Genomic DNA, 26,348 nt, shown 5'->3' on the forward strand with positions numbered 1-26,348 from the left:
AGAACATCGCAATAAAAATAAACTGCTGTTCGCGAGGGGCTGAAAGGCTGGCGCGGAGTTGCAAGTCGGGCGAGGGGATGCGCGTACCGCGTAAGAGAAAAAGAGAAAGAAGTGTATAAGAAGAAGGGAAGTAATATAGCCAGAAGAAGGAAGAGAACGGCGAAAGAAGGCAGCGGCGGCGGTCGTTGGCGGTAGGAGGGGAGGAAAATAAGGGGAATAACGAAAGAAGCAAATAAGAGTCTCTGTGTGAGCCTCTTCTTCCTCCACCGCCGCCGCCGCCGCCGCCGCCTCCACCACATCGCCGCCTTCGCGCTCCCTCCTGCCGTGGTGGGGTGGGAGGCAATGAACAAGAAGGCGCGAACAGGGACGCGCGGGGCAAAGTAGAAAGGCCGAGCGAGAGAAAGAAAGAAGCGGGGAAAGAAGAAGAGAAGAGAGAGAGAGAAAGAGAGAAAAAATAAAAGTCTGGCAGGCCTTGGCTGCTGCAGTCGTCGACAGCCGTGTTGCCAAGTCTCATTTGTTTATCATAGTTCTCCAGCCTCCGGTCTCTCGAAGCGCTCCGGAAAAAAATAAATCTCGCAATTCCCAGTCGAATTTTGCACTCACACCCGCGAGTTTCACGCATTCGCTATCGGCGATGATGTAACTCGTTCGCGATCCGGTCGGTAGGATTTCGATCGGGCTTTCGCTGAAGTATTGCGGCACAAACGTAACAAAATTATGTCGTAAGAATAAGACAGGGTTGTTAGCAGTGAGAGAAAATCCGCGGGAAAGGTCAAGGAATTTTTTTTTCTCTTGCGTTAACAACCCTATATAATGAAGGGAGAGAAAATACTCGATGGATATAAAGAAAGGCTTGAGAAAAAAAAATGCTATTTAATGAGATAAAGGAATTAAAAATAAAAAAATTAAAAATTATTTATATTTGACAGAATTGGAGATATCGAAGAAATGGATGAAAAAAATTAATGCTCTTTTTTCAAAAGTAAAATTGAAATTGTTCATTTAAAAAATACTGCTAAAGTTTTATTTCATTTTGTCATTTACTTTCTACTGTAATTAACAATTTTTATATTTATTTTTATTTTTATTGTATTTAGTGTTCATTTTCTACTTTATAGTGACAAAATTTTTCGCTGACTAAAAATGATTGGGAAAAACCGGGAAAATCGGGGAATTTTTTTTTTATTTCATTAACAATTGTGCCACTATTAACTGCGCTGAACTTGTCAATGCAATTGAAGATTAATTAATTAATTCGCGTGACGCAATCGCGCACGCACGTCACTCAGGGATTCTATATGACCGATTCGTTCCGCAAGGTAATAACTATGGTTTATACTTTCTCGAATGCCGTTGATCTCCGCCAGTAACGATCAGAGAAAATCACAAGGCGATGACAGAGGCGAAGAATCTGCGCCACCGACGACGTCTACGGATAGTCTACACGTGAGACACTTAAACTTTATGCGCAATCTGATTACTCGTATAATGGAAAGCCGCGGTCGCGTTTTATCGTTTATCTACGTAGATTACTTATAAGGCCGATTTACATATTCTGCGCACAGATAAACGCAACATTTACGCACGATCTATTAACGAAACAGAGATTTAGACTATTCGATAATTATAGAATTAAAGCTGGGGAGAGGGGCTTTGGATAACCAGAAATACAGTAATAATTTTGTAGTCTCGTAAATTGATTTTTATTTCGAATGTCTCTGTGAAAAAGAAGAATCGACCTTATCGAAAAAAGTTCGTTCGACTTGAGAATCAATTGAAAAGGCCGACTTTTGATTTTTCGGTCTCTTTCGATCTCGTCTCGCAGTCGTCGCGCGGACTTGTCAACTTTCTGAGTCATCGTACGTGCACGCATTCACGCACGCATGCACGCATGCACACGGTCGGCCCGGCGCATGCGTTCGCAATGCGCACACGCTCGTGCTTTACACACGCGTATAAATATGTATACACGCCGCGCGTACAACCGACGCTCGTGATCGCGGAGTCGCTCGCCGCGCTCCATCGTCGTCGTTCCCTCCCTCTCCCCCTCCCCTCCCCTCCCCCGCCCGTTACCCCCGCCCGTCCTCGTTGCCGGGCCCTCGTGCACTTACAAACGTTTGCATACAAATATACCGGGTATCTCGATGGGTGGTATGCTGATTAGGGAATCCACGCGCAAATTCTTCCATTATTTATGGATCCTCATTTTTAGGACGGTGCGGCGTTACTCCTCGCCTCGCCGCGCCGCTTCCGCGCCGCGCCCCGACCGACTTGGAGTAATTTAACATTTTCTCTTCACGCTGGGATATTTTAGTTTTAATCGCTGTATATCGATTCGTGTGGCCAAGCAACGGTCGATGCTGCCGGCGATGCGACGTGCCGCCAACGCGCGGATTCGCGGCCACTGCGACGCTGCGGAGGAAGAGCTACCGCAAAGCGTAATGACCAAATCATCGCTCATTATCCACGCGATCTCTCTCTCTATCGCTTCTTTACCGATTCGTAAAAGAGTTATCGGGCATTCTGCAGTCCCCCGCAGTCTATTCCTCCATTTCTCATCTCTGTTCTACTATTCGCGTATATCCCTCTTGCCCTCCCGTGTCGCCGTGAGAACATCGTCGATAACGAGCGTCCGAGCACACGCGAGAATTGCTGAGAGCTTACACGCGCGTTCGCTCCGCACGCGGGAGTTCCAACGGCGTTCAATATTTCCGCATTCTGCGGAATTACGAATGAGGACGCTCTCTTCTCGGCCGTGTACGTATTGTAGGATATGCGGTTGCATTCTTATGCCGCAATTGTTTCGGCTTCGCCCAACTGTCCGCAAGTCGAATGCAACGAGTTACATCACGCGTACGTCATACCGCTGCTGTGCCGATAGCGCGCCGCGATATTCCGATTTGCGTCGATGGAACTATTTTCTGCTTGCGTAAAGAAATCTTTAATAAACCGTTTCTCGTTTATATATTAATAACGACGAGTTGAGTAGGCGATTCAGATATAGCGTGCAGATGTAATGAAAATAAGAGTTTACACGCAGAAAGAACGTATTGGAGGTTCGTTTTAAAACCGGTCCCTGCGTTAAATCCCTGTTAAAAAATTTCGCGTTGCATTTTTAGCATATTCTGAGTGCTAATTCAATGTAATGTGTGTGATTATGTTATTTGAATATTTCGTGTTAAAATAATATTCGACATTTTTTGGTGTCAAAATAACACAATTTGTGAGTAAGTAGGCAAATAACATAAAAATAATGTATTTTAAAGCGTAAATACTGAGGTAATTGAATAAAACGCATGTTTTAATTTAACGTATCATGAATGACAATTTTCCTGAAAAATATGCTCCCACAGTTTGCATACAAATTGCGCGTTACATTTTTTATGTTAATTTCTTTTACATAATATTTGTGTTACTTTCTAGCATATTCATTTTGCATAAAATTAACGTGAAAAATTTGCGTCGACCGTTCGGGACAAGTGTGAGATGTATGTTAAATTTTACACACAAAGTTCTCAACTACGTAGGATCGCGCAGCGAGCATAAAATATTTATTTCAGCGTTAAGTCTTTTTTCTTCCGGAAGAGGAGGAGAGGAGGTCACGCTGATAAGATCCGGCGTGCGTAACGGCGCGCAATGTTCGCGCGAGTTGTCGTCTACTCGTCGCACTTTCGGTACGGCGAGAAAAAGGGCGAATAATACCGGATTTAAGAACCGGCTGCATCCGTGCAAGACCGTGTCAGATTACGCGCCGGTTTTCCGTCCTCCTCTCCGCGGACCCCAGCGCGGCCCCCTTCCCGCTTGCTCTCTCGCTGTCTTGAGATCGCGCCGCGTTCCACGCGTACGGAACAGAGCGAGAATTGCAGTGACTCGCACGCTAGTAAACGAGCCGCGATAAATGGACTTCGATATTAATTAAGCTGACGTTCAGCTGACGCGCGACGCGACGTTACAGATCGGTATGCGCGGCACGGCGAGTCGCTCCGTTTTTATTATTCGCGGTGATCGAAGCTGCGTCGCAGTAGCGGCGCACCGCTAGCGAGACTCTTTCGCATTCATACGGTAATGCAATTCCGTAATATTCCGTTTCGATCGCTTCTTCGTCTTTTCTTTCTTTCCTTTTATCACGGGTGCTGCGCGCCGTCTCCGCCATCGCGAAATAGCCAGCGATGAAATCCTTCTTTTATACACGCTCGAAAACGTGTGCTCTCGAATAGAGATAAAAAGACACGTTTTTTTTTTTTGTCTTTACGAAATTGGTATAGAATTCAAATCTCTTAATATTTATCATTTGATAGATCTGTGTACATTATTTCGCTTACAGTTATTTGAACGAAAGATATTTTGTTTTTTATTCCGACTTTGAAAGCTAATCAAGTGATAACCTACATTGTTTTTAACACAGATAATACTTTATTAACGTAATTGATACAGTTTTATTGTATATTGGCTGTGATTGTTCGTATTTTAAATTTTTAATATTTTTTATTATTGGTTCAGGCAACATCTCAATATACTATCTATTCAAGAATAATCGGAGATGAATGTTATCCCTCTAATTTAAATTTAGAATATATTCAATTGCAATCAATATATCACAAAAACAGCGTCAATTTAATAATAGTACGTAATATAATAATACTTACTTAAATATTATTATATTTAATAGTAATATCAATACTTATTAAACTTTTAAAATCGGAGTATAAAATATCATTTAAACAATGACGAACGGTAGTATGGCCACCGCCATTTAGTTATTGTATTATATTTCGACTTTTATAGCTTTTAGTCATGTATTTTATTACATTTTGACTTTCGCATAGCTATTTTCGCACAGAAATCTGTTGGACGAATGCAAAAATTGAATCCTAGAAATAATACATCATCAAATGCTTTAAAAAAATGTATTCAGTTAAAAAACTTTCGCGATCGGAATGAAACAAATGCTCTTTACTGAGTTTCAAATTGAGTCTAGTTTTTTTTCTTTTTTCCGTCATTTTCATCTCTACTCTCGAGAGAGGCTGCGGAAGCCTGGTGGGGTCCTCACAGCCGCTGGCGTCATACGGCCCCGCTTGTGGCAGTAACCTTGCGCTCTCGCGTCACGTCATTTTTTTTTTATCATATCAAACGTATGTTAACAGTCGGCGTGACGCGACGCGACGCGACGCGACGATCGCGGTCGCGGCTGTGGCGAGCCGGCAAGGTAAGACAATATGAGCAGACTTGTCGGTGGTCAGTACCACCGGTACAGTCTGTGGAAAATCATTCTTCCTCGCTCTCCTTCTGACTCTTTGTTTTCGTTTCCTACATGCGCGTCTACTCCCGGTCAGCGAAGCCGGCCGCACGAGAGAAACGGGGCTTTCAGAGAGCTACTACCGGCGACAGCTGGAGCTCGGACCGATAAAGTTGCCACCCGATAAGTCGTAGAATATTGTAGAGATGATCGTAAAAAGAAAGGTGATACATAACGCCAGCGAGACACAGGAAAGATCGATCCGCGAAATCGATCGAGTTAAATGATGCCGCGGAACGAAAATTATCTTAATTAACCTTAAATAAGCAGCGACGTGTAGCGGTGTAATAAATTGACCCTTTCGTGGACTTTGGCGTGAGAATGCAAATATCGAAAATATATCGTTCGCGCGAAACGACGGCGACGCTCGCCGCTGCTGTTGGCATGCCGGCCACGTTTGCGTTCGCGAGCCGGTCGATCGGACGACGCAGCATTAACGTCTCGATATCCGTGCAACCTTGACCGAGTACGCGACCGATTGCTGAATCCTCGACACTGGAGACGACCCTGACGCGCCGCGCGCCGCGCCGGTGAGAAATTACGCGCGATCAACGGTCGAGTTCTCTAGCTATCTTATCACCGCATCGTCCGCGAACGAGGAATTTTTTTTCGTAAGAACAAACGAGTCTGATATCTCCGATGATTCTAACGGCGAAGAAGAGCTCGATTTCATACGAAATTTGTGCGTTATTAATATCTCACCGTTTTTTTACGATAGTTTTTTTTTTTCCAAGAGACTCTTGCGGTCGCGGGTCTCGCTCCGCTGCAAGTTGCTGATGAAAGAAAGCCGGCGAACTGTCTTTGATAATCTCTAATTTATTTTAATGACGCCGAAGCGTGACTCGGGGAAGAGCAAGAGAGATGGATCGACGAGAACGAGACGGGGACTCGGCGAGACTTCGGGAGAATGCCGAACGCCTCCGACGCCGCTACGTTGTCGGAGGTCAGGTTCACCAGCCGCACGATGCGCTCGATCTCTTTCTTCGCTCCTCGTTTTCGATGCGCAGATGAATGCTCGAAAGATCAATGCGATTACGGCTCCGATAATTGGGTTTTTTTTTCTTTTTTTTTTTTGTCAAGTTGTACAAAACGTGTGAACGGCGGGCAAATAAAATTGCTAATAAAACGCGTACGAGAGTCTGACTTTTAAAAACGAATGTAAAATTATCGTACATAGAAATATAGTATTATTATTCTTTTTAGTTTTATTTATGATTTATTTTCGATTCGAAGAAGATATACCTAATTTTTTTTTCATTACGTCCTGACGTAATGCCTATCGTGACACGCGTTATTTAATATCAAATTGGTTGTAAAGCATGAATAACGATTAAACATTGACACGATTTTCGAGTGGCGGCCGAAGTGCGAAATACTGTGACGCCATGTGGCGAAGGTCGCGTAACGACGCGTTCTTGCGAAGGTCTCGCGCAAGGCGGGATCAACGTTCCCAGGACGTAAGAGGATAGTCAAAAGTAACACCGAGTCAAATCGTGTGGAATCCGAAGGCCCCGGAGAGTGCCGTGCTGCACATCGTGGCTCACGGTCGAGCCGTTCGCAAGTGGCGCGCCTGGCCAGAGAGAGAACGCAGGATGCTGGCCGCTGCATCTTGCATATATGTATGTTTTATGTCAGCGTGCATTCTGCATTCGCGCCGTTGCCACATCCTCGAGTTCTTTCTCTCGCTCTCTGCTTCTTTCCCCGCCAGCTTCTCATTCCGTCCCTCCCTTTCTCTCCACACGACGACGTGTACCGCGCGCGTCTTTTCTTCTCATTAAATCCCGTCCTCCTCCTCTCGCGTCCCTTCTTTCGTCTTTTCTATCTTTTCTTCCACCCGCGCTTAGCAAATCGCATAAGGCGGCGACAGTGTCAACGAACTCGCGGAAAAGCGAATGCTCGCACCGAAAAAAAAAAAAGGGGGAACCCCGCAACGGGGGAAAGCGCGTTACAATATAGCGTCGGTACGCTTAATAAGATCGCTCGTTCAGATAAATATAACCGCACTCGCGAGCTATGCCGAATGAAACATTAAGCAGGCATCGAGTACAAGCTCCGATTGTTGCCCGCCGTTGATCAACCGCGACGATGTAACAAGATGACTGGCTATCGCGGGCCGATGATTTTTCCTCCGCTCCGCAACCGCGGTGCTCGTTATGTCGCTCGAACAAAACGAAGCTTATCCCGCATCGCGAGCTTTTTTCGCAGCTCTCGTAGGTTATTCAAATTTCTCCCCTCGTCGAACCTCGCGGCGGCAAAATTCCCACGAGAAACGCGCGGGGAAAGGGTTGGCTTTTTGCCAGCGAAATAATTTTTCTTCGTGCGCGATCTGCACGTGTGGCATCTCCTTTCGTTCCTGTCTCTTCCCCGTCCCTCACACACTTCTTTTATTATTTTAATTAAAGTTTCGGAACTTTACTTTTATTCGTTCACGCAGTTTCGAAAAAGATGGTACGTTATGTTTCTTCTTCTTATTTTATAATATAAATGTTCTCGCAGAGTTTATTAGCGCGCACACAATTTCTATACCTTCAATTTTATCCTTTTCTTTCTCTCCCTCTGATTTTCTTTCTCGCGCTCTCTTTTTCTCCTACAAATTCTCCTCGCCTCTCACTCTCGACTCTCATTTCCTTCTACACGCGAGCGGTCTCGTCGTCTATGTTGCTGCTGCTCCGCTGTACCGGTGCTTGAGAATCGCGAAAAATACCGATACATAGTATTACGCGGAACTTATGCAGCCGAGCCCGTGCATACGAAACCATCCGGGACTAGTTTCTTGCCGACTGGCAAGTGACGGAGCGTCACGGGAGGTCGCGATCAGTCCGTCTCGACATTGGAGTAGGTCGAGACGTATCTCCCCGCATACAATTAGTACACTCCGAAAAAAACCAGATCTGTACTCGTGGTCCGTATTTAGCGCTATAAACGTGACTGGCTGATTATGAGTTTTATTTATCTGATTATGTGTGAGTTTATTTATCATATCATATTTATCAAGAAAATCGCATGGCAACATTGTCGCGTTACAAAAGAGTCATCGGGCGCTATATATAGAATATGCACGAATCAAAATATACTGGATCGACGTTTTAAGTTCGCGCAGCTTTTATAGATTTATTCGCGTAATTGGGAATAATTTCGTTAACGAAAACGAATTTAGGAAAACGCTCGCGAGCAGAATTTAGCGGAGTGTCGGCAAATCGAACATCTTAATTCTTTGTCCGATTAGAGGAACGAAGACGCGGGAAAAATGTAACTTTCGCAGAGTGCGCGGTGTATAATGCGCTTTCGCGAATTTCGGTAAACACGGATAAACATCTTTCTTCTCTCGCGGGTTTCTCAGCATCGCGTCATTCAGTGGGCAGTGTCGTTCGCGCTCGAAGGAGCGCGTCGTCCTCGTTCCGGAATGTGTGACCGCGGTACGCGATCCTGAGGAAGGACACGTTTGACGCGCGGGGTCGGTCTTAAGGCTAAACGGCCAATTTCGTGAATGTGAATGACGGAGGAACGCGTGGACAGCGAAAGACGTCACTGTCGTCCTGGCCGGTCTCGTTCGCGGTACCGGAACTGTCGGCAAGTTAGCCATATTGCTTTCACAATGGAGCAAATCCGGAAATGAAACACGCTGCCAGGACATTCATTCACGGTCCAGTCGCTCCCCCTTTTCCTCTCCGCTGATACCAAGCTTACACGCAGTCAATGGAGGGACCGGTCAAGTACTAGTTTATTTGTTTACCTTTTCCATCACTTTTTGTTCAGGAAGGTGAGAGAGAGCGAGTCAACTTGACTTACATCCCTATTGACTTCGTGTATTCGTAGTTTTTTCCATGTTGCCTCTTACCTCTCGTGAGCGAGTCTCTACAGTAGGTGGATCACAGTTAAATCGCGGTGGTAGGAGCTAGGTAAAAAGATCACAAAATATGGCACACTGTTGCCCGAGTTCATCGTTCGGCACTTCGCGGCGCGGCTGGTCGTTCTGGTGGGGGCGGCGAATCCGGTGGAGGAGGGTGACGAAGAAGAAGAAGAAGAAGACTGTGTGAAGATAGGGGGAGAGAAGGAGCGTTTGGAGAACTGACGGAAATGAAATACGCAGAAACGGGAAAGCAAGGAATGGAGAACGAGACGATCTACCCAGCGCACTGTCAGCTGTCAACCGCGCGCACGTTGTCGATAATCTTCTTTCACACAAGCGTTAACCGCGCTACTTAGCCCGAGAGACCAGAGACAGATCGACAGTTCGACACCTACGAAAACTCTCTCACGGTCCCCCGCGTGAAAGTCCTCACATTGGCCCCTCGAAGATGGACGCAATTTCCTCGTGAGATTCCTCTTGTAACAACGAGCTACGACAGTCTCTCTTTTTACGATTTTTTCTTTCAAGAATCTACCGTCTTCTGTCGATCTCACTAGTCAATTCCTGCGCAGTTTCTTGCTCCTGTAATAATATCTGTCACTCGTTGCTCCTTTTTTATTGTCCAAATTGCTCCCCGTTTCTTTTACGATTAACAGTGCGTGGAAGAGGAAAGGGAAATGATGAAGTGGGAAACGTCACTTGTGGTCCTCGTGGTCGGTACTGTCGTGATCTTCGTGGTAGTGATGGTGGTCGTCGTCGTGGTCGTGGTCGTCATCGTCGTCGTCGTCGTCGTCGTCGTCAGCGTCGTCGTCGTCGTCTTCGTCGCACTCTCGCCTCCCCGTATGTGTGTGTGACGCGGTGCGCGCGTGGTGTCGCGTAAAGTTGATCGTGCGTGCGCACCTTGTGCTTCGTTAAAGAGTCTTTTCCGTATAAAATGCTGGGGCGCCGGCGAGAATCGGTTTGGCCGTCGTCGCGTAGGCTTCATGCCGGCGTCCTCGCTGCGGATTGGCCGTACATAGTGCGGTGGGGAGCACTGGCGCGAAGGTCCGAAGGTAGAGTACTCGCCTCGAGAAGCCACCAGAGCGGATCCAGGAGAGTATGAGAGTGGGGTAACGCCTGCTGCTATTGCCGGCAATGCACGCTCTATCTACAGGGGGTTTCAGGGACGGCTAGGGTTGCATAGATCTACAACGATGACGCCTGAAGCTGAATCAAGGATCATCGTATTCGAAGCTGTTTGAAAGTCAAGCGAAAGGCTTTCGTAAGATTTACCGAAGACAGTGATTTCTCGAAAGTATATATATCGCTGTACGATTATAATAATATATTATTCGTTAATCGATACGGTATGAGTTTAATATGGGATCGCCATTGAAACAACGTCTTACGTATTATTATTACGTAGACGAAGAGCATTCCACTCGGAGCGAACGTAAAACGCCTAGTTCGGATCGCCAAAAATAATGGTGGGCGCGGAGGGAGTTCCTAATCTGAAAGTAGTATAGGATCTCGACCAATGGTCTTCCTCTAAATTTGGGACCGTGTTCTAGTGGGGAAGTAGGCGCATAGTAACGCGACGAGATAAATTCTATAGTGGGGATAAAGGCCCGTGGAAGACACGGTCGGACCCGTGGTGTGGACTCGCCGCGCGGACGGACCTTCCTCCTGCATCCATCGGCGGGACAAGGACACGATTAAAACGAGAGAGAGAGAGAGAAAGAGAGAGAAGCAGACGGAAGGATAGAACGAGAGAGAGAGACAGCGCAGGAGAGAGTCGGAGAGTCTATCCGACTCTCATCTTTCTCCTTTTCTCTCATAGTTTCTTCGTAGTTTCTTTCATCCTCGTTTCGCACTCACTTTGCACATGCCGCTGTCTCTTCGCCGACCTTCTCTCTCGCTTCATCTATCGCCGTATACCTTTCGTCCTTCTCGCTCTCTCCCTCCTTTCTCTCTCGCGCTCGGGAACAGCCAGGCTATTCACCCACGCATGCACGAGATGACGATGATGATGATGATGCCGGGAACGCGCTGGCTGCTGCAACATGCAGGCTCCAAACGGTCGTTGCTTTTCTGTTTGCTCGCGCGACGTTATTATAGTTAACCTCGAGTGTAAAAATGCTAAGTGATAAAATTCACGTGGAAAGAGAAGTATGTCTTAATCCATTTACAGCATACCGGCGCGCCTTTTTCAATTAGCAATTATCGCAGCTACTCGATTTTCCGTCTGCGTCGTAAAAAATGTTGCTCGCGCGCCGATATCTTTAAGATACCTTTCAGGGACTTTCGACAAAGGCACCCTTTCTTTCGCAGAAATCGCAATTTTTCTCAACTGACCGAGTTAATTTCGCGCTCGTGAATCGGTCCCCTTCTTTCTAATCGTCTGACCTCCATTTTTAATCGCGAAGGATAAAGAAACGTCGACCTCTCCTTCGTATCTTTAGCGGATTTTTTCTGTATTTTTTTTTTTTTTTTCCTCCGCACGAGTGACATTGGTGCACCGCCGTTGTGTCGGCGTCGTCGTCGCCATCGTTGAACGGCCTCGCTGACACAGATTCCGAATCGGCTATTTTTTCCTCCGGCTTGCTCGCGCTTTTTTATCTCCGCTCCTTGGTGCGTGCGCGCCTTTTTCTTCCCCGCGCCTCCCTGTTCACGGAGATCGCTCGTTCGCTCGCTTTCCTTTACTCTCCCCACGCGCCTCTCTTTTTCTCTCTTTTTCACTCTTTCGTACTCCTCTCCCTCGCATTCTTTACCAGATCCTGACCTACGACTACGTCCGGGCCAATGGCTGAGTTTCGACAGTCAGCCTGTTCGAGCGAATGGCAATCTCTTTAAGATGTCGGATAATTTACGCGGTGCCGTATATTAATAATTAATACTTATTCTGCCGAATTTGTTTTTGAAAATTGTAAGGAGTCTTAATTGATTTTATTATTATATAATATTCATTATATATTAATAATTAATTTTTATTATATTCTTATATTATTATATTTTATTCCTTTTATATAAAAGTTTTAATAATTTATTGAATTTTAAGTTAAATATTTCCGAAACTCTTTCTCAATATTAAATTACTTCCTACTAATTTAGTTCCGTCTTAGTCATAACGTACCAATGCCAATTGTAATAATTTCGCAATTGTTTTTTTTTTTTATTCGAATTAAGATAATTTTTCTATAATACAGTTTTATCACGAATTATTTCAGGAAAACTCTTCGAGAGAGATACATTTGTCTAATAGTACTCGGTTCACGCGCGTGTGAAGAAAATTTCGAAAACTGCGGTCGTTTTAGCCGCGCTGCATTTCGACGATCAGCTTCGAGTGCACGCAAAATGCACAGATATATCTGTCTCGCTATCGCCGACGCGGAGGGAACACGGAGAACTATCTTCCTCTCGCTTCCTCTCACGCACGCCTCTCTCCTTTCATCTTTTCGCTCTTTTTCTCCTTTCTTCTCGCGCTCTTGCAGTCAGATCCTGACCTACGACTACGCTTTCGTACGAGCGCGCGAATTTCGCCCGAAAGTCGACACAGTCGAAGGAGTGGATTCGCGGACCTCCGAGGTCACGAAACGACAGTGTGGGGATCTGAGACTGTGGTCCACGAGGGGGGCCGCGACGTGAAGAAAGAGAGCAGACGAGAGGGAGATCGAAGTAGGTGGTGGAGGTGGACGAGGAGAACGTCCAGGAGGATGCGGTGGTGGCGGAGGACTAAGCGACATGGCTCACAGGAGGTGAGAGGAGGGGGAGGGGTGGGGGAGAGGAAGATAGAGAGAGGGCTCGACAAGGAAGAAGATGGACGAAGAAGAAGAAGAAGAGGAGGCAGAAGAAGAAGAAGAAGAAGAGGAGGAGGAGGACGAAGAAGAGGTTGATGAAGAAGAAGAAGAAGAAGAAGAAGAAGAAGGGGGCTGATCCAGCGGCAATATACACACGGAGCGGCGCAGACCGCGGCAAAACTCCGCAGTTTTGCTCTGTTCGATTTTGCAAACTTATATTTAGAAGGGCAACGATCTTTTGCCGCGCTCGCGGCGGCCCCAGCGAGAAAGAGAGGAGAGGAGAGGAGAGGAGAGGTTCTTGAATACGGTCTCTCTTTCTCTCTCACGAGACGGACCCTGAGATTTCTCGACCGCGAGAGAGCCACGAAATGGCAACTCTCGCTACCATTGCGTTTGTGCCCTGCTTTTTTCTGTCCCTGCCTCACTCTATTTTTCTCCGTTACAGATAATTTTTCTTTGTCCCGGCAGCATCTCTCGTCATTATCTCGCACGTGACGTCAGCGATCTCGATCCTTTCGGTTCGACGGGTTCGAAATACCGTTGCTAAGCTTTAATCGCGAGTAACATCGCTTTGAAAATGCGGTAAGAGATTATTTGGTCATATAATTTATCGCGATATAGAGAATATACTTTTTAGTCTACCGTCATTACATTTTGTGATCTGCGAGAATGTATATGCGAAATTTAAAATTAGATCGAGATTCGGACACCGATTTATTTGCGAGTCGCGCATTCCCCTTGCCACGCCGCGTCGCGCCGCCGCGCCGCGCCGCGATTATTAACGTTGATGAATTTATAGACGAGCGACATACGCTCGTGACGTATATTGAGTAATATCGCTCCGTGCATCAAGGCCGAAAACAGTGCGGTCGTCCCTACCTTGCCCTATAATCGCGCATGCATTATGGGAAACTTTGAGGTCAGTCACCTCTCGGCAAAGTGTATGTGTTTCGTCGTCGCCTTTACTCACTCGCGGCGGGTTTCGCGCGGGCTCGCATGCTCCGCTCAATAACGAATTCGCCGGTTCGTCGCGCGAATACGTGCCGCTAATTGACATAATTGCCCGCAACAAATATTCGCGTGGGCCACCGGAAAAGTTTCGCCCGTCTATTATTGGCGAACTGATGTTTTCACGACGCTCACCCTACTGTTTTCTTGTCTTCTTTATCGCGTAATGTAATGTAATCATTACGGAAATACCGCGCGGCTGTTGTTGATATATATGCATACATCATTAAAAAGGAGTTCGCGCTTCTAGAATAGTCTTGTGTATTTCTATCCTGAACGCGATAATCGCGCAACACGTGTCTCTCTCTCCGTCGTTTTACTCGGAATATTATCGCAAATTCTCGCGAAAGTCGGGCGATAATCGGACGAAAATCCGCGTCTGCGTCGTTCGATATTTCGTGAACTTCGGGCCGCGAACCTATATAATACTACGACCGGATATTTCCGCGATATACGCGCTAAAATTTAATGCACGTGGCGGATATACGTATGGCGTGAGCGCGGGCGGATTTCGCTCTGTCGTGGAACAAGGTTTTCTCTATCTCTTTCTCCCGCGGCCGCCCCTGTGAGTGCAATCTTATCGTGGAGCAGCTCGCTGCACTCTCTCGTCGTGGCTGCAGAGGAGCGCGGCGGAGTCAACGAACGATAAAAAAAAGCACGAAGAATAAACTCCGTTCCCCCCTCTCCCCGTTCAGAGCGCGCGCTCTTCCTTTTCTCGCACAAGGGGAGCTCTCTACTCCTTGCCGTCCGCGTGTTGCAACCTCTCGGCCGTGTGTGGGCGCGAATGCAGCTCTCCTCCGTCCTCTCTTTCCCTCTTTCTTTCTTTCTTTTTCTCTCTTTCTTTGCTGCGCGTTCTCCCCGCGCTTCTCACCGCCCCCGCGGCCTCGCGCCGTCGTTGCCGCTTCTCTTCCCTCTTTTTCTCGTGGTTTGTTTGGGGTAGGTCATGGCGAAGCCGCATACGAAAGACGGGGGAACGGGAAAAGTGAGAGAGAAGAGAGAGAGAGAGAGGAAAGAACCGTACGCGTCTTCCACCTTTCTCCGTCTCCGTAAACGACTCTTTGTACTAATCATGCAATTTTGACATGTCATTTGCGAACGGTAGCCGCGCTTTGATGCTGCTTGTTCGCGGAATGTATACCCACATGGTCTCGATTACTCGCGGAAACGGAATGGAGAGTCATTAGGGGCTGCATATCGTCATTTCAACGTGAAGATTCCTCGTCAGTATTATATCGCTTTGCTATTTTACGATGCTTTTTCCATTTAGTTATTAAATACAGGATCTCTCATTTTTACGCGACGTTGTTTTTCCGACTTAATATTTTATTAAGATGCACAAAATAGTATCTCAAGAAGTTGTTCCCGAAGTTGTTACTTTTAGACGATGTTTTCGTAAGAAACGACGTTTTCCTCTCTTCTTCTCGAGAAAATTAGATTTCTGAAACAAATCTCCATCGCCATTATCACCCACCAGCGCGTTCTCTCTTCCACATCAGATTCACCGACTTTCACGAGCGATCGAACGCATTCGATTAGGCCGATTTCGAAGAGGCCGCGGATGCACGCGCGTTATTGTTGTCGATCATGCGATCCGAAAATCATAGAAAATTACTGAAAAGCTAAGAAACTCCGTGACGATCCGCTTGGGACCGAGCGAAAGGGGGTGAAATGAGGGAGGGGAGGGCACCCCTCGTCTTGAGACGTAATTCTGTCTTTGCCGTAACGGCTATCCGACACGGAACTTGACCCCCTTCCCTCCTCCCCCTCCCGCTCCATCCGCCCTTTCAGTTTTCTTCCTCGACTTGAAACAGAGCAACCCCACTCCCTCCACCTCCCTCTGCCTTTCCCCGGTAACCAGAAGGGTTACTCACTGAGAGGGAGAAAGAGCGGTGAAACAATGACACGCGCGCGAGAACCGTTATTTAAATAGTACACGGGAACCTTCCGGGCAAGAGGAGGAAAAAAAAGGCTCGCGCTTCTCTAAGGGAAGGACGCAACGTGAGAAAGACTCCTCGAGATTTGCATGCCGGAGCGAGATGTATCCGCGCTGTACAAATAGATAATGTACGGTTTTTTTTTTTGTTTTTTGCTATCGCTGGCAAGAGAAGCGAGAGGATTCATTCATTATTTGATCGTTTTCCATCGCGTCGCGCTCAACTATTAAATCATATCATATATTGTACTTTGTAATTATCGTTACGCTTCGTGCTCTTGCATTTTATTAATTTTCTTTGTTACATTTTAAAATAATTAGAAACCTGTCTCTCGATCTTGTAGCAATCGAAAGTGAGAAATTAAATTTCCATGACTTTTTTATTTTCTATTTTTTTTATTTAATTAAAAGTTTAATTAATTTATATACATTAAAAAAAGGTTTTCGAGCATAAAAATTGATACAAGCTCGTGTTACACCGACAGGTTTTCATATATATTGAGATAATGATAATACGTCATTATTTACATTCGTTGGAAAGCAACTCGATTTCTTTCGAATTTTCCTTTCCTCTGGCTACTTTCCCATCCTCTCCTTTCTTACGGTTCTGGTTTCTCCTAGCAGCTGTCAGCTCGATTCGAGATCGTAGTCCCGGATCGATCAAGGGTGAATCGTGGTCTGGATGCAACTTAGTAATGGTCGTTGCGTCGAACGAACCGGTTTAACGCGCGTTGAAAGAGCGAATTGGGGAGAAGCATGGACAAAAAATTCATTTGAATCGGCCGACCCGGCTCGAGCAGAGGCGTCGAAATAATTGGATTTTAATTTTCGAGGTAGCGCGAGATAGAACCAAAAAAACGCGGGTGCACCCCCGGCCCTGAGAACGGTTCTCCGCGAATGTTTATGTAATATCGCGACGCACTCGTCTCGTCCTCTCTACGTCCGCGGAACCCTTCATCTTTCCCACGAGCTCACAATGAATCCTCAAGTGTTTCGAAATTTTTTTATCAGAGTCGCACCATTGTTGGAGACAACGACTGAACGCACTCACGTATTATTCTTATCAATTCTTAATTAAATAATTCAATTTAATTAAATGTGATTAAAAAGATTGTACGATTATATAAATATTAATTAAAACACACGTGGCTTCTTTCGAGATTTTTTTCAGACTGTCATTGTAGTTTCGAATCGATATAACATAAATACGCGCAACAATTTTTTTTTATATTATACATATTTTTTATATTTTATGTTTTTATATTTTTTATATTTTGCATTTTTATATTTTTTATATTTTGCATTTTTATTATATTTTTTGTATTTTTATATTTTTTATACTTTGTAAGATCGATTCCGCAAAATCAAGTAAAACTCGTAAAATAAACCTCAATATTTAAGCATTAAGAATCAAGTCCGTCCTATCGAAAGTACTCATATCAGTCCTCGTTGCTTGGACAGAATGAAAGGACGATGGCTCGCTTCGACGGTTCGGTCCACGAACGGTGCGTGGGGACGGCACAAAGGAGGCGAATGTTTTAATTAAATCTCGGGGAAACGTGGAAACTTCGCCATCGCTCGGCGTTTTTGCGATTTTCCGAAAGTTTCGCTTCGCGCGCGCAGCGCGGGACGGCTTTTAAGGTGGCGATGGAAGAAAAGGAAGGACGAGATGGAACACGGGCGGGAGGACGAGGTGCTCGAGCAACCCCCTCTTGCACCCCCATCGCCTCCTTCCACCACCTCCTGTTACCTTTTCCATCGTCACTTCAACCGCCGGTGCTATCGCCGCTAAAATAAAAGAAGCCGCAAAAACAAAAGAGCTCTGCGGCTACTTAACGAAACAAATTGTTGTTACGTCCTGGGGGGTTGAGAATTTTAAAGTTTCCAGCAGGAAGGAGAAAGTATCCTGCCTTTTTACCGCGCTGTTCTCTCTTTTCCGGGACCTCACGCTCCGTTCATCAGTCGACAGAGTTTAACGTAATTCGGGGCTCGTTAGTGCCGCTTTCTTTTCTTGTACTTTCTTGTGCTCGCGATGTTGGCGTAAAGTCGCGCGAGGAAGCAGCGTACGCATTTTCCGTCCACGATTGTACGATACAAGTTGATCGGATACAATTAGTCAGTCGACCGAAAAATTGCCGCTTTATCGATGTACTTTCTCGTCGCGTGCGTGACACAAGCGCTAAACGTTATGATGCGGAACGCACATTTCGCCGCATACCACGCGTCATCCGTTAAATCTCTAGTATGATGTAACGACACGCTCGTTAGTATACGAGCGCGAGTGAGAACGAGGATCGTTCGAACCGCCGCTGGCGGTCAGCTACGAGTAAGTAAGGCTATTTCACAATGCACAGGAACAAGGCGATACATTCAGCCGATGAGATACAAAAACGAACGGCGATACACATATACGACACATGCCAGTGGATAAAGAGACAAAAAAAAATAAGACAACATCAAAATTAATGATGAACAGATATAAATGAGCAAAGCAATCGAGATGCAAAACGTAACAAGAACAATCGCGAGACGTTCCAGAGGAATTCGCGCGGAAGCGAAATCATAATCGGGCAGAATATAGCGAACTGAATGGTGCTGGAATGTCGATAAATGAAAGAAAAATAATGTCAATGAGCGAGACGAGACGCAGCGCGTCGTCTGCGACGTGCAGGATCGACAAGTTAAATGAAACGTAAAAGAAAAAATAAAAAACGGCTGCGAGACAAAACTTCGGCCGTCGGTGAGAGAAAGCGGCGAGGGAACTTAAGGTATGGATGCAAGGGAGAGCATTAATAAAAAGGATTTTGTGAACGGGCTGAGTGTTCAACTCACTCGCTGCAGGGTAGACCAGCATTCCTCGAGGGTGCGTTCGCTGATGTTGCCCATTCCTCCACCACCGCCGGCACCTACTGCACCTCCAAGCCCCGCCGCAGAGGCACGAGACTATCAGGCAAGATAGGACAGCTCATGTTAGTCCCCGATCCTCACGTCGTTCTTTACGACGCTACTAACTTTCGTCACTACTACAAAGTTTCTTTTAAAAAACAAGCGCGTTCTGCCTTGGCAGTGACAAGCTGCGATGACGGAATGAGAGTATTTCTATCTCGTGCGGACACGTAGTTAGTTAGTCGTGAAGTCGCTCGATCACATATAAATTAATAATATCGGTATTCGCAATAATAATTACTCGTTAATGCTAAACAAGATTCTTACGATAGCATTCGCAGTGTCTTCGAGTATATCTTATCACGCGACTATAGCGTTAGGTTCTCTCCGTTTTTCTCATGAACGATATTTATAGTCTCTCTAATTACAAATCACCGATGCTCACAGACTTGTTTAACGCGATCTCAAAGTTCCGCTATCTGTCGGGAGATACGATGTGTAATTTTTCTCTTCTCTCTCTCTCTCTCTCTCTCTCTCTCTCTCTCTCATACTCTTTCGCATTCTCTCTTACATTCTCACGCTCTCCTTTCTCTCTCTTTCTCTCATCGAAACTCCGCGGCCCATGCCGTCGCAGAAACACGGCGATATTTTCTTGGTAACATCTTCTCGGCGTACCGTATGACGTATGCGTATGGTATTATCTGTGTTGTGCGGGTCAAGAACCCCGGGAGACGACGTATCTGCATCTCCCCGCATTGGTGTGCGTGGGCCGCGTTCGCATTTGCGGACCGCACTGCTACTTTAACGTGTGCGTGCTTTCTCGGTCTCTCTCTCCCTCCCTTCCTCTCCCTCTCTTTCTCTCCCACTCACTCACTCGCTCACTCACTCTCACTCTCTCCCTGTTGCTCACACTCTCACTCGCAAATTCTCTCCCCCTCTCTCTCTCTCTCTCTCTCTCTCTCGCGCGCGTACGAGCGTGTAAGTCAGCATGATGTAGTAAGTCAACGTACCCTATTGATGTGCATGTGTACGTGTACGCGCGTCTGTGTGTATCTGTACGAACCGTGGTCAGCGTATCTGGGTACAGTCGCGTAATCAGACCGACGAAATTGTCAATGACATGTGACTTTGTAACGCCAAGATGACGCTAAATTAACGGAAAAGTTATCGCGTTCGAATTCCGCCGATTTTCCGCGCAAACGTTGTTTGCAAGCAGTCTTACACGAACGATAAATTAGATGTAGCATGTCGTTCAACGAGAATTAGCATTAGTAATGTACGTTTTAAGTAGATGCCTTATTTTTCAGCGAGACAACGAACTTTCGCAAAGCGTTGAAACCGCGCTATTTACACGAACGAGCACAGACATGTAGGAGGGACCTTGATACCTCGCGATACTTGGGTCGTCTCTGTGTCATCCGACAACGTCATTGAATAAATATTTTTCCCCGCGAGAAGAGAAACCTCACTCGAAAGTATTGTCCAGCGTCTGTCGGCTTGCGAGTGAATGACCCTATTTATCGGTGCGTTATGTATTTTTATCGCGGTCGCCTCGCCCTAGTTATTTATCGCTGCTCTCCTCGCAGTGGATACGGAGAGTCGCGAGACACCCGTCCGTTTCTCTCTCGCGAAGCGGAAGATAATAGAAAAAGACACGTACGCATGCGCACATAATGTATGCGTGTAGAACGGAGGTGAAAAACATTTTCTTTTTTTTTTTCATCTCCGAGTCGCGAATTCAGAGAAAATTCACAAATTCAATGTGTCAGCCTCTCACCTGTAACTCGTTGACGAGCTTCTCCGTGAGGGTGGCGTCATGGGAGTCCTGACTGGTTGCGCCTGGACTCAGCATGGAGTTCTGTGAATTCTGCTGTTGAGTGCCCGACATGTTCATACCGGCGAGACCACCGTTCTGCGCGATGGTGCCGGCCATGTTGAGCGCCTGCTGTTGCAGATTCTGGGTGAGATTTTGCGCTTGTTGTAGATTCTGCGTAAGATTTTGCGCCTGTTGTTGCAACGCTTGCTGGTTAAGCGCCTGGCCAAGGTTCTGCGTGAGGTTCTGCGCCTGCTGCTGTAGCGTCTGGGACAAATTCTGCGCTTGACTTTGAATGTTCTGTTGCAGGCTTTGACTCGCTTGGCTTAGATTTTGCGGTTGATTAAGCAATTGCTGTTGTTGTTGCGGCGACAAACTCGGCGTCAAACTCTGCGCTAAGTTATGCTGTAGGGTCTGTCCGAGATTTTGCTGCATGTTTTGCGTGAGCGCTTGTGTTAGCGCCTGGCCCAGATTCTGATTGAGCGCCTGAGCCGCCTGAACAGCCTGGACCGCTAACGATGGACTCGATGCCTGCGACATCGTTTGTTGTGCCTGGGCGAGACTGTGCAGACTCTGGGCCATACTGGAGGCAATGGCGCCCTGATGATCCGCCTGTGGCGACGGCGTCGTCGGTGCCGGGGAAGACTGATGCTGTGGGCCCTGATTAGCCTGGCTCATCGACAATGCATGCTGCTGTTGCTGCTGCTGCATCTGTTGTTGAGGACTTGCCGTTTGGCCGAGTGTCGCGTTCGTGTTCTGCTGCACTTGCGAAACCGCAGCCTGCTGCTGTTGTTGTTGCTGCTGCTGCTGCTGTTGCTGTTGCTGCTGCTGCTGCTGTTGCTGCTGCTGCTGCTGTCCGAGCGGACTGTGCATCTGCTGGACTTGCTGCTGGTGCTGCGTCGAATTCGAGATGGGACTATGCTGTATCCCGGGTGAATGTTGAGGCGGACCGCGTTGCGGCTGCTGCCAATAGTCCGACATCTTAAATACGTGTTGGCGTAACGCGTGGAGGTTCGCGGCTGCCGCGGTGACAGCCGAAGCTTGAATCTCCATCGGTTCGGAATCGTTTTCAAGGTCGGGCTCCGGCGAACTGCAAGGATCCTCGTCCTCCTCCTCGTCCTCCCGCTCGGTGATGTCCTCGTCTTCCTCGTCGTGAATTCTTGTGGACCGGTCCGGCTCGGGTCCGGGCGGTCCTCCGCCAGCAACAACAGCAACACCACCGGCGTTTCCGCCGCCACCGCCACCTCCTCCACCGCCACCTCCGCCGCCGCCGCCACCTCCTCCACCGCCGCCTCCTCCTCCACCTCCTATCCCACCCCCCGAATCGCCAGAGTGGAGATGATTCCCCGGGTGATGCTGATGATGATGCTGCTGTGGCAGGTGATGGTGAGGACGCGACTCTGGATTTTGGTTGTGCTGCTGCTGCGGATGCTGCGGCTGCTGCTGGTGTTGTTGTGGCTGCTGCTGTTGCTGCTGCGGCGGTTGCTGTTGTTGATGGTGATGCTGCGGCTGCTGGTGGTCTAGCTGGCCGAAGTCTGGTTGGGCTTGCGTCTGGGCACGCAGGTCCAGGGCCGCCGTCGCGTCCGAAATTTTGAGGCCTTCGCGAGAAGCCCGGGCTACCCCCTTCCGGCGCAGCTTGCCCGCTTTTTCGCACCCCTTCCGGTAAGCAGCTCGACGGCCGGCACACCTCTGCGCTCGCCGCCGTTCCTTCCTACCTTTCTCCTCGCTCGGACGCTGTTTTCAGCCTCGGGATCGTCGTAACGATAACGATCCTCGCGCCGTGCCGAGCTTCGACGTGGGCGGCGGGCAACGTCAGTTACTCGCCACCTGCTGCGACTTCCCGGCCCTGCTACCTACCGCCTGGCTCATGAAACTTCCTCTTATGATTCCTTCACTCCCTCTTCCGGGTCCTCTCCCAGATCTCTTCTTCTCTATCGCGCCTTCCCTAAGTCGTTGCTGTCGCTGTCGGCTGTTGCGATGCCTCTCGCGAGAACACCGCCGATCGGTGATTGTACGTCCGTAATGCGTCCTTTATCGTGATGACTTCTTACGCTGCTGGCTGTTATACCGCGTACGTATATGCGTTCGTTCGCGTTTCGCGGTCGATGGTAGTCCTCTTCTTTCTTCTCTTCTTCTTCTTCTTCTTCTTAGTTTTCTCCCCCTCCTCTGTGTGTCATATGACTGTGTGTGATAAATGTATTTGTGTGTGTGTGCTTTATATGTGTGCTTTGCGTGAGTTGTTGCGCGCGCGAGCGAACGTTCTCCAGGAAATAGGAGAACGGTCTATTTTCCTTCGTCTATCTAACTTAAATTCTAGCGTACACTTAAGTTCAGGTTAAAATTCAGGATTGCCCAGCCCGGACGGTGTAAACGAGAAGGATAGTCCACGCGGACGCGAATCGTTTATCGGTCGGAAAGGCTTTCACTCCTCTTCGGGGTGAGAAATCGCACTCGCGGATGATTACTGCTCGTCCCGTTTTGCCCTGAGTATTTTAGCCCCGTTATGTTGGATGTGCGTGCGTGTTGTGTGTGCGTGCGTGTGTGTGCGTGAACGCGCTCGAACAGGCTCGAAAAGTTGGTGTCTGCTGTCGCGCGCGTCGGCTTGAATCGGTGAGTTCGTGTGAATTCTTTTAAGCGGGACGAGAGCGTTTCTCTCCGGGATTTCCGTCACTCCGTTTCTGCTTCTGCCTACTTCCTCCGATCTTCTTCTTCTGTCAAGCTGCTTCTGTGTCGCGTCCGTCGATGACTCCTCCTCGAAATGCGACTCTAGCGTTTTAACTCTTTAAAAGGAATTCTATTCGATTATCGATCACCGCTCGTCGTTACCGATATCGTCGATGGTAGTTGTGGTTGCTTTTTATTATCGTTTAGGTTTAATTAATATTGCACTTAGGTACACTCGTTTTTTGAACACACTGAAATATATATGTATGAGCGCGGGGTTCTCTGTCGAGCTTTTTTCCGATTCTTGCTCTTTCTTTCTCTCTCTCTCTCTCTCTGTCGCTCTCTCTTTCTTCCGATCTTTGTCTCTCTGTACTTCCGTAGCTCTATTCTCCTGATCTTTCTGTCCTCTATCTCCTTCCTCGCTATCTTCGGATACGCACGATCAACTCGCTAATCACTTTCTTCTTTGCAACCCCGCTTCTACTCGTTCAGCTCTCGGTCTTACGCTCTTCTGCTCTTCTGCTTCTGCTTTGCTCGTCTTATTCTGCTTCTTCCGCTTTGTCCAGTCTTCCTCTCCTGCGCGGGAATCTCTCGCTGCAACGCGTCTCCCGCTCGAAGCTGCAATCCAGAAAAAGAAAATACAATTTTTGCGTTGTCCGCAAACGTCACGTACGACGAACATTCAACATCACACTATCATTTTTTCAATGTCATAGGCAACCGTTTCACACGCCTTTGCTTGCGATCGGAAAAGTAAGTCGTCAAACGTCAATCAGAGACGTACGTCTCTTCAAAAGTATTCGATCATTCAAAGGTTGTCACAATTCACTGTGACTCTCGGTAGGTATAATATTAATTATAAGATCTGATTATAAATCCGATAATATTAAGATGTAAAATATCTTGACTAATTCCCGGTACGTGAGCGTAACGTTATTTAAAACATTGATTTTTGCTAGATGACACTGCCTAAAATCAGCTGTCGTAGCGCGAAAATATCGAGTGTCGAGTAATGCGACGTGAATCGAGTTAGAAGAATCCTAATATAATTTCACGATATCAGAAAGATATCAGCCGCGAAATTTTATCATCTTATAGCGAGGTAACGTTAAATGCTATTCTCTTTCGGCTGACGTTTATGAAGGGTTTACACTTCCGGCCGCGACACAAACAATAATTTTAACCAAGCACTGTCAGAAGCACGCACTAATTACGCGACATAGTAAATTTCGTCCATTTGACACATCCAGCTCTCATGTCGATAATTTAACGTGTTACACAAATTCATACCCTCCTTTTAGTTACACCGACTGTCGTTGACGCGGAATTTCCAATTAGTTTTGCATTTTAGAAAAATCAATCGGTTTCAATGCGCGAAAGCAAAAAGCGTCTTTTGCCGTCGCATGCTGCACAGCACTGACAATACGAAAAAGATGCGGAATATGTAATGTAAAAATTCAGGATCGGAGTATGGAGAACTGAAAAGGTTTGTAACTGAAAGAGAGTAACGTGTCGATGGATCAAATATTTATTCAAATAAAAGTAACGTCAATATAACAATGAGCAATAAATCAGAGTATAGTGAATAGGATAAAAATAAAATGTTCCGGAGCACTGAATATTCTCAGGAATGTAAAGTTGTGATTTACATTATTGTTGTAACATTACTACGAATAACGCGCGATGTCACATTATAACACTGCCGTTCACACGTAGAATTGCGTTCGCGATCTTTTTTTTTTTTTTTCCAGATTCTTGCTTTTTCGTTAAATCGAGAATTTATATCTTTGCCTCTGTTTCCCGAATTGTGTTGTAATTTTCCGATTATTTTCGAATATGCAGTTAGATCTTTTTTCGTAAAGGCTGTCTGTCACTGAACGATGAATATGGTCGACGCGTTGACGACGATGTCAATGAAATGCCAAATAATTTGTTGCAACGTGCGCCAGGTTTACACGACGTGACGAGCATTGTCGGCTGCTCGCTGAATTAACGGCCCGAAATGATCACGCACGCGGATATTCGCATAATCGCTAACTCGTTTACTCGCGACATGACGATTCGTTACGTTTATTGTTCGCCGTGTAATTTCGCGATCGCAAGCATCAAGCTGATGATTCGCGTGACCGATTTCGACGAGGTTTCGAGATAGCTGCGATTGAGCTTCCGTTCGTCCTTTTCTCAGTCTGCCTTCTCATCATTCGCTTCCCCGCGATCTTACCGAAGCACATCGTATCACACCGGAAATCGAGAGGGGATCGGAGCGTGTGCGATCGCGACGAAACACTGTCGAGACGGCGACGATGACGTACCGGGCATGTCAGGATTCGGAACAGGGAATAGGAGGGGGTGGTCAGTATGGTGGTCTCGGACCGAAAGTGGGGAAAACTGACTAAAATCATAAAGTGGAAAAAAGAAGGAAATAACAAGAGAGCGTTGGATGTATCAACGAAGCTGATAGATGCACGATCGCGCAAAGTGTCGTTACGTTCACACAACTCGCGACACAAGATTGGTTGAACAGAATATATTCCGAGAGAAAGAATCCGAAGGATCTCTTACTGGAGAGATCCAAGTGCGGATGATAGACGGACAGATGCGGCGGCTGGTATGATGGTCGGTGATAGAGTATACGCGTAATACGATCGTTGCACCTCGGCTGCTCGCGACCTTCGTGCACGGTATCGGCCAAGACACTGTTCTTCCTCTTCGAAGGACGACGACGGTAACGACAACGACGACGACGACGAAGACGACGATGACTACGACGATGTACGACGGGGGGAAAAAGCTCTCTCCTCTTCCGCGTTCGAGTCCTTGACGGAGGAGGAACCGAAACTGACTCGGGTCTGCGGCTCGCGAGAAACGCTAAGTCCTTCTCCGTCGGGGGTCGGTGGTGGCGCGCTTCTCAGACCGCGTGCGTCTGACTAAAAGCCACCCCCTCGTGCCTTAAAGAACGCGTGTTCGGGTAGGGGCGTTGTCTTAGGTGGTGCGCGGCCGCGAAATTTCTGGCCACCTCGGGGCGCCTTCGCCGTACGCCGTTTCTTACCGCGACGATCTCGTACGCGGGTCCGACGGGCCCGGGCGCGGGCCCAGGTTACCGTGGACCGACTCGTGACCCC

At 47.2% G+C, this 26,348-nt stretch overlaps 2 protein-coding genes across 5 annotated transcripts in view; both read right to left on the reverse strand.

The window, feature by feature from the left end:
* dati (zinc finger protein datilografo) overlaps positions 1 to 21,637 on the reverse strand; it is a 72,945-nt gene extending 51,308 nt beyond the window's left edge. For all 4 annotated transcript variants that reach the window (XM_018544178.1, XM_018544179.1, XM_018544177.1 and 1 more), the window contains exons 1-2: positions 20,527 to 21,637; positions 18,696 to 18,806 (exon numbers count right to left, since the gene is read on the reverse strand). In XM_018544178.1, coding sequence (XP_018399680.1) covers positions 18,696 to 18,806; positions 20,527 to 21,615 — 1,200 coding nt within the window. In that variant the 5' untranslated portion in view covers positions 21,616 to 21,637. The remainder of the gene's footprint in view (positions 1 to 18,695; positions 18,807 to 20,526) is intronic.
* Positions 21,638 to 23,540: 1,903 nt separating this feature from the next.
* On the reverse strand, positions 23,541 to 25,472 carry LOC108777332 (uncharacterized). The gene is made up of 2 exons (XM_018544181.1): positions 25,448 to 25,472; positions 23,541 to 23,844 (listed from the first exon to the last, which is right to left on the reverse strand). Exons 1-2 carry the CDS (start codon positions 25,455 to 25,457, stop codon positions 23,681 to 23,683), a joined length of 174 nt encoding a protein of 57 aa, XP_018399683.1. The 5' UTR covers positions 25,458 to 25,472; the 3' UTR covers positions 23,541 to 23,680.
* Between the last annotated feature and the right edge of the window lie 876 nt (positions 25,473 to 26,348).

This window comes from Cyphomyrmex costatus, unplaced genomic scaffold (assembly GCF_001594065.2).
Source record: "Cyphomyrmex costatus isolate MS0001 unplaced genomic scaffold, Ccosl1.0 scaffold43, whole genome shotgun sequence".
Classification (NCBI taxonomy): Eukaryota; Metazoa; Arthropoda; class Insecta; order Hymenoptera; family Formicidae; genus Cyphomyrmex; species Cyphomyrmex costatus.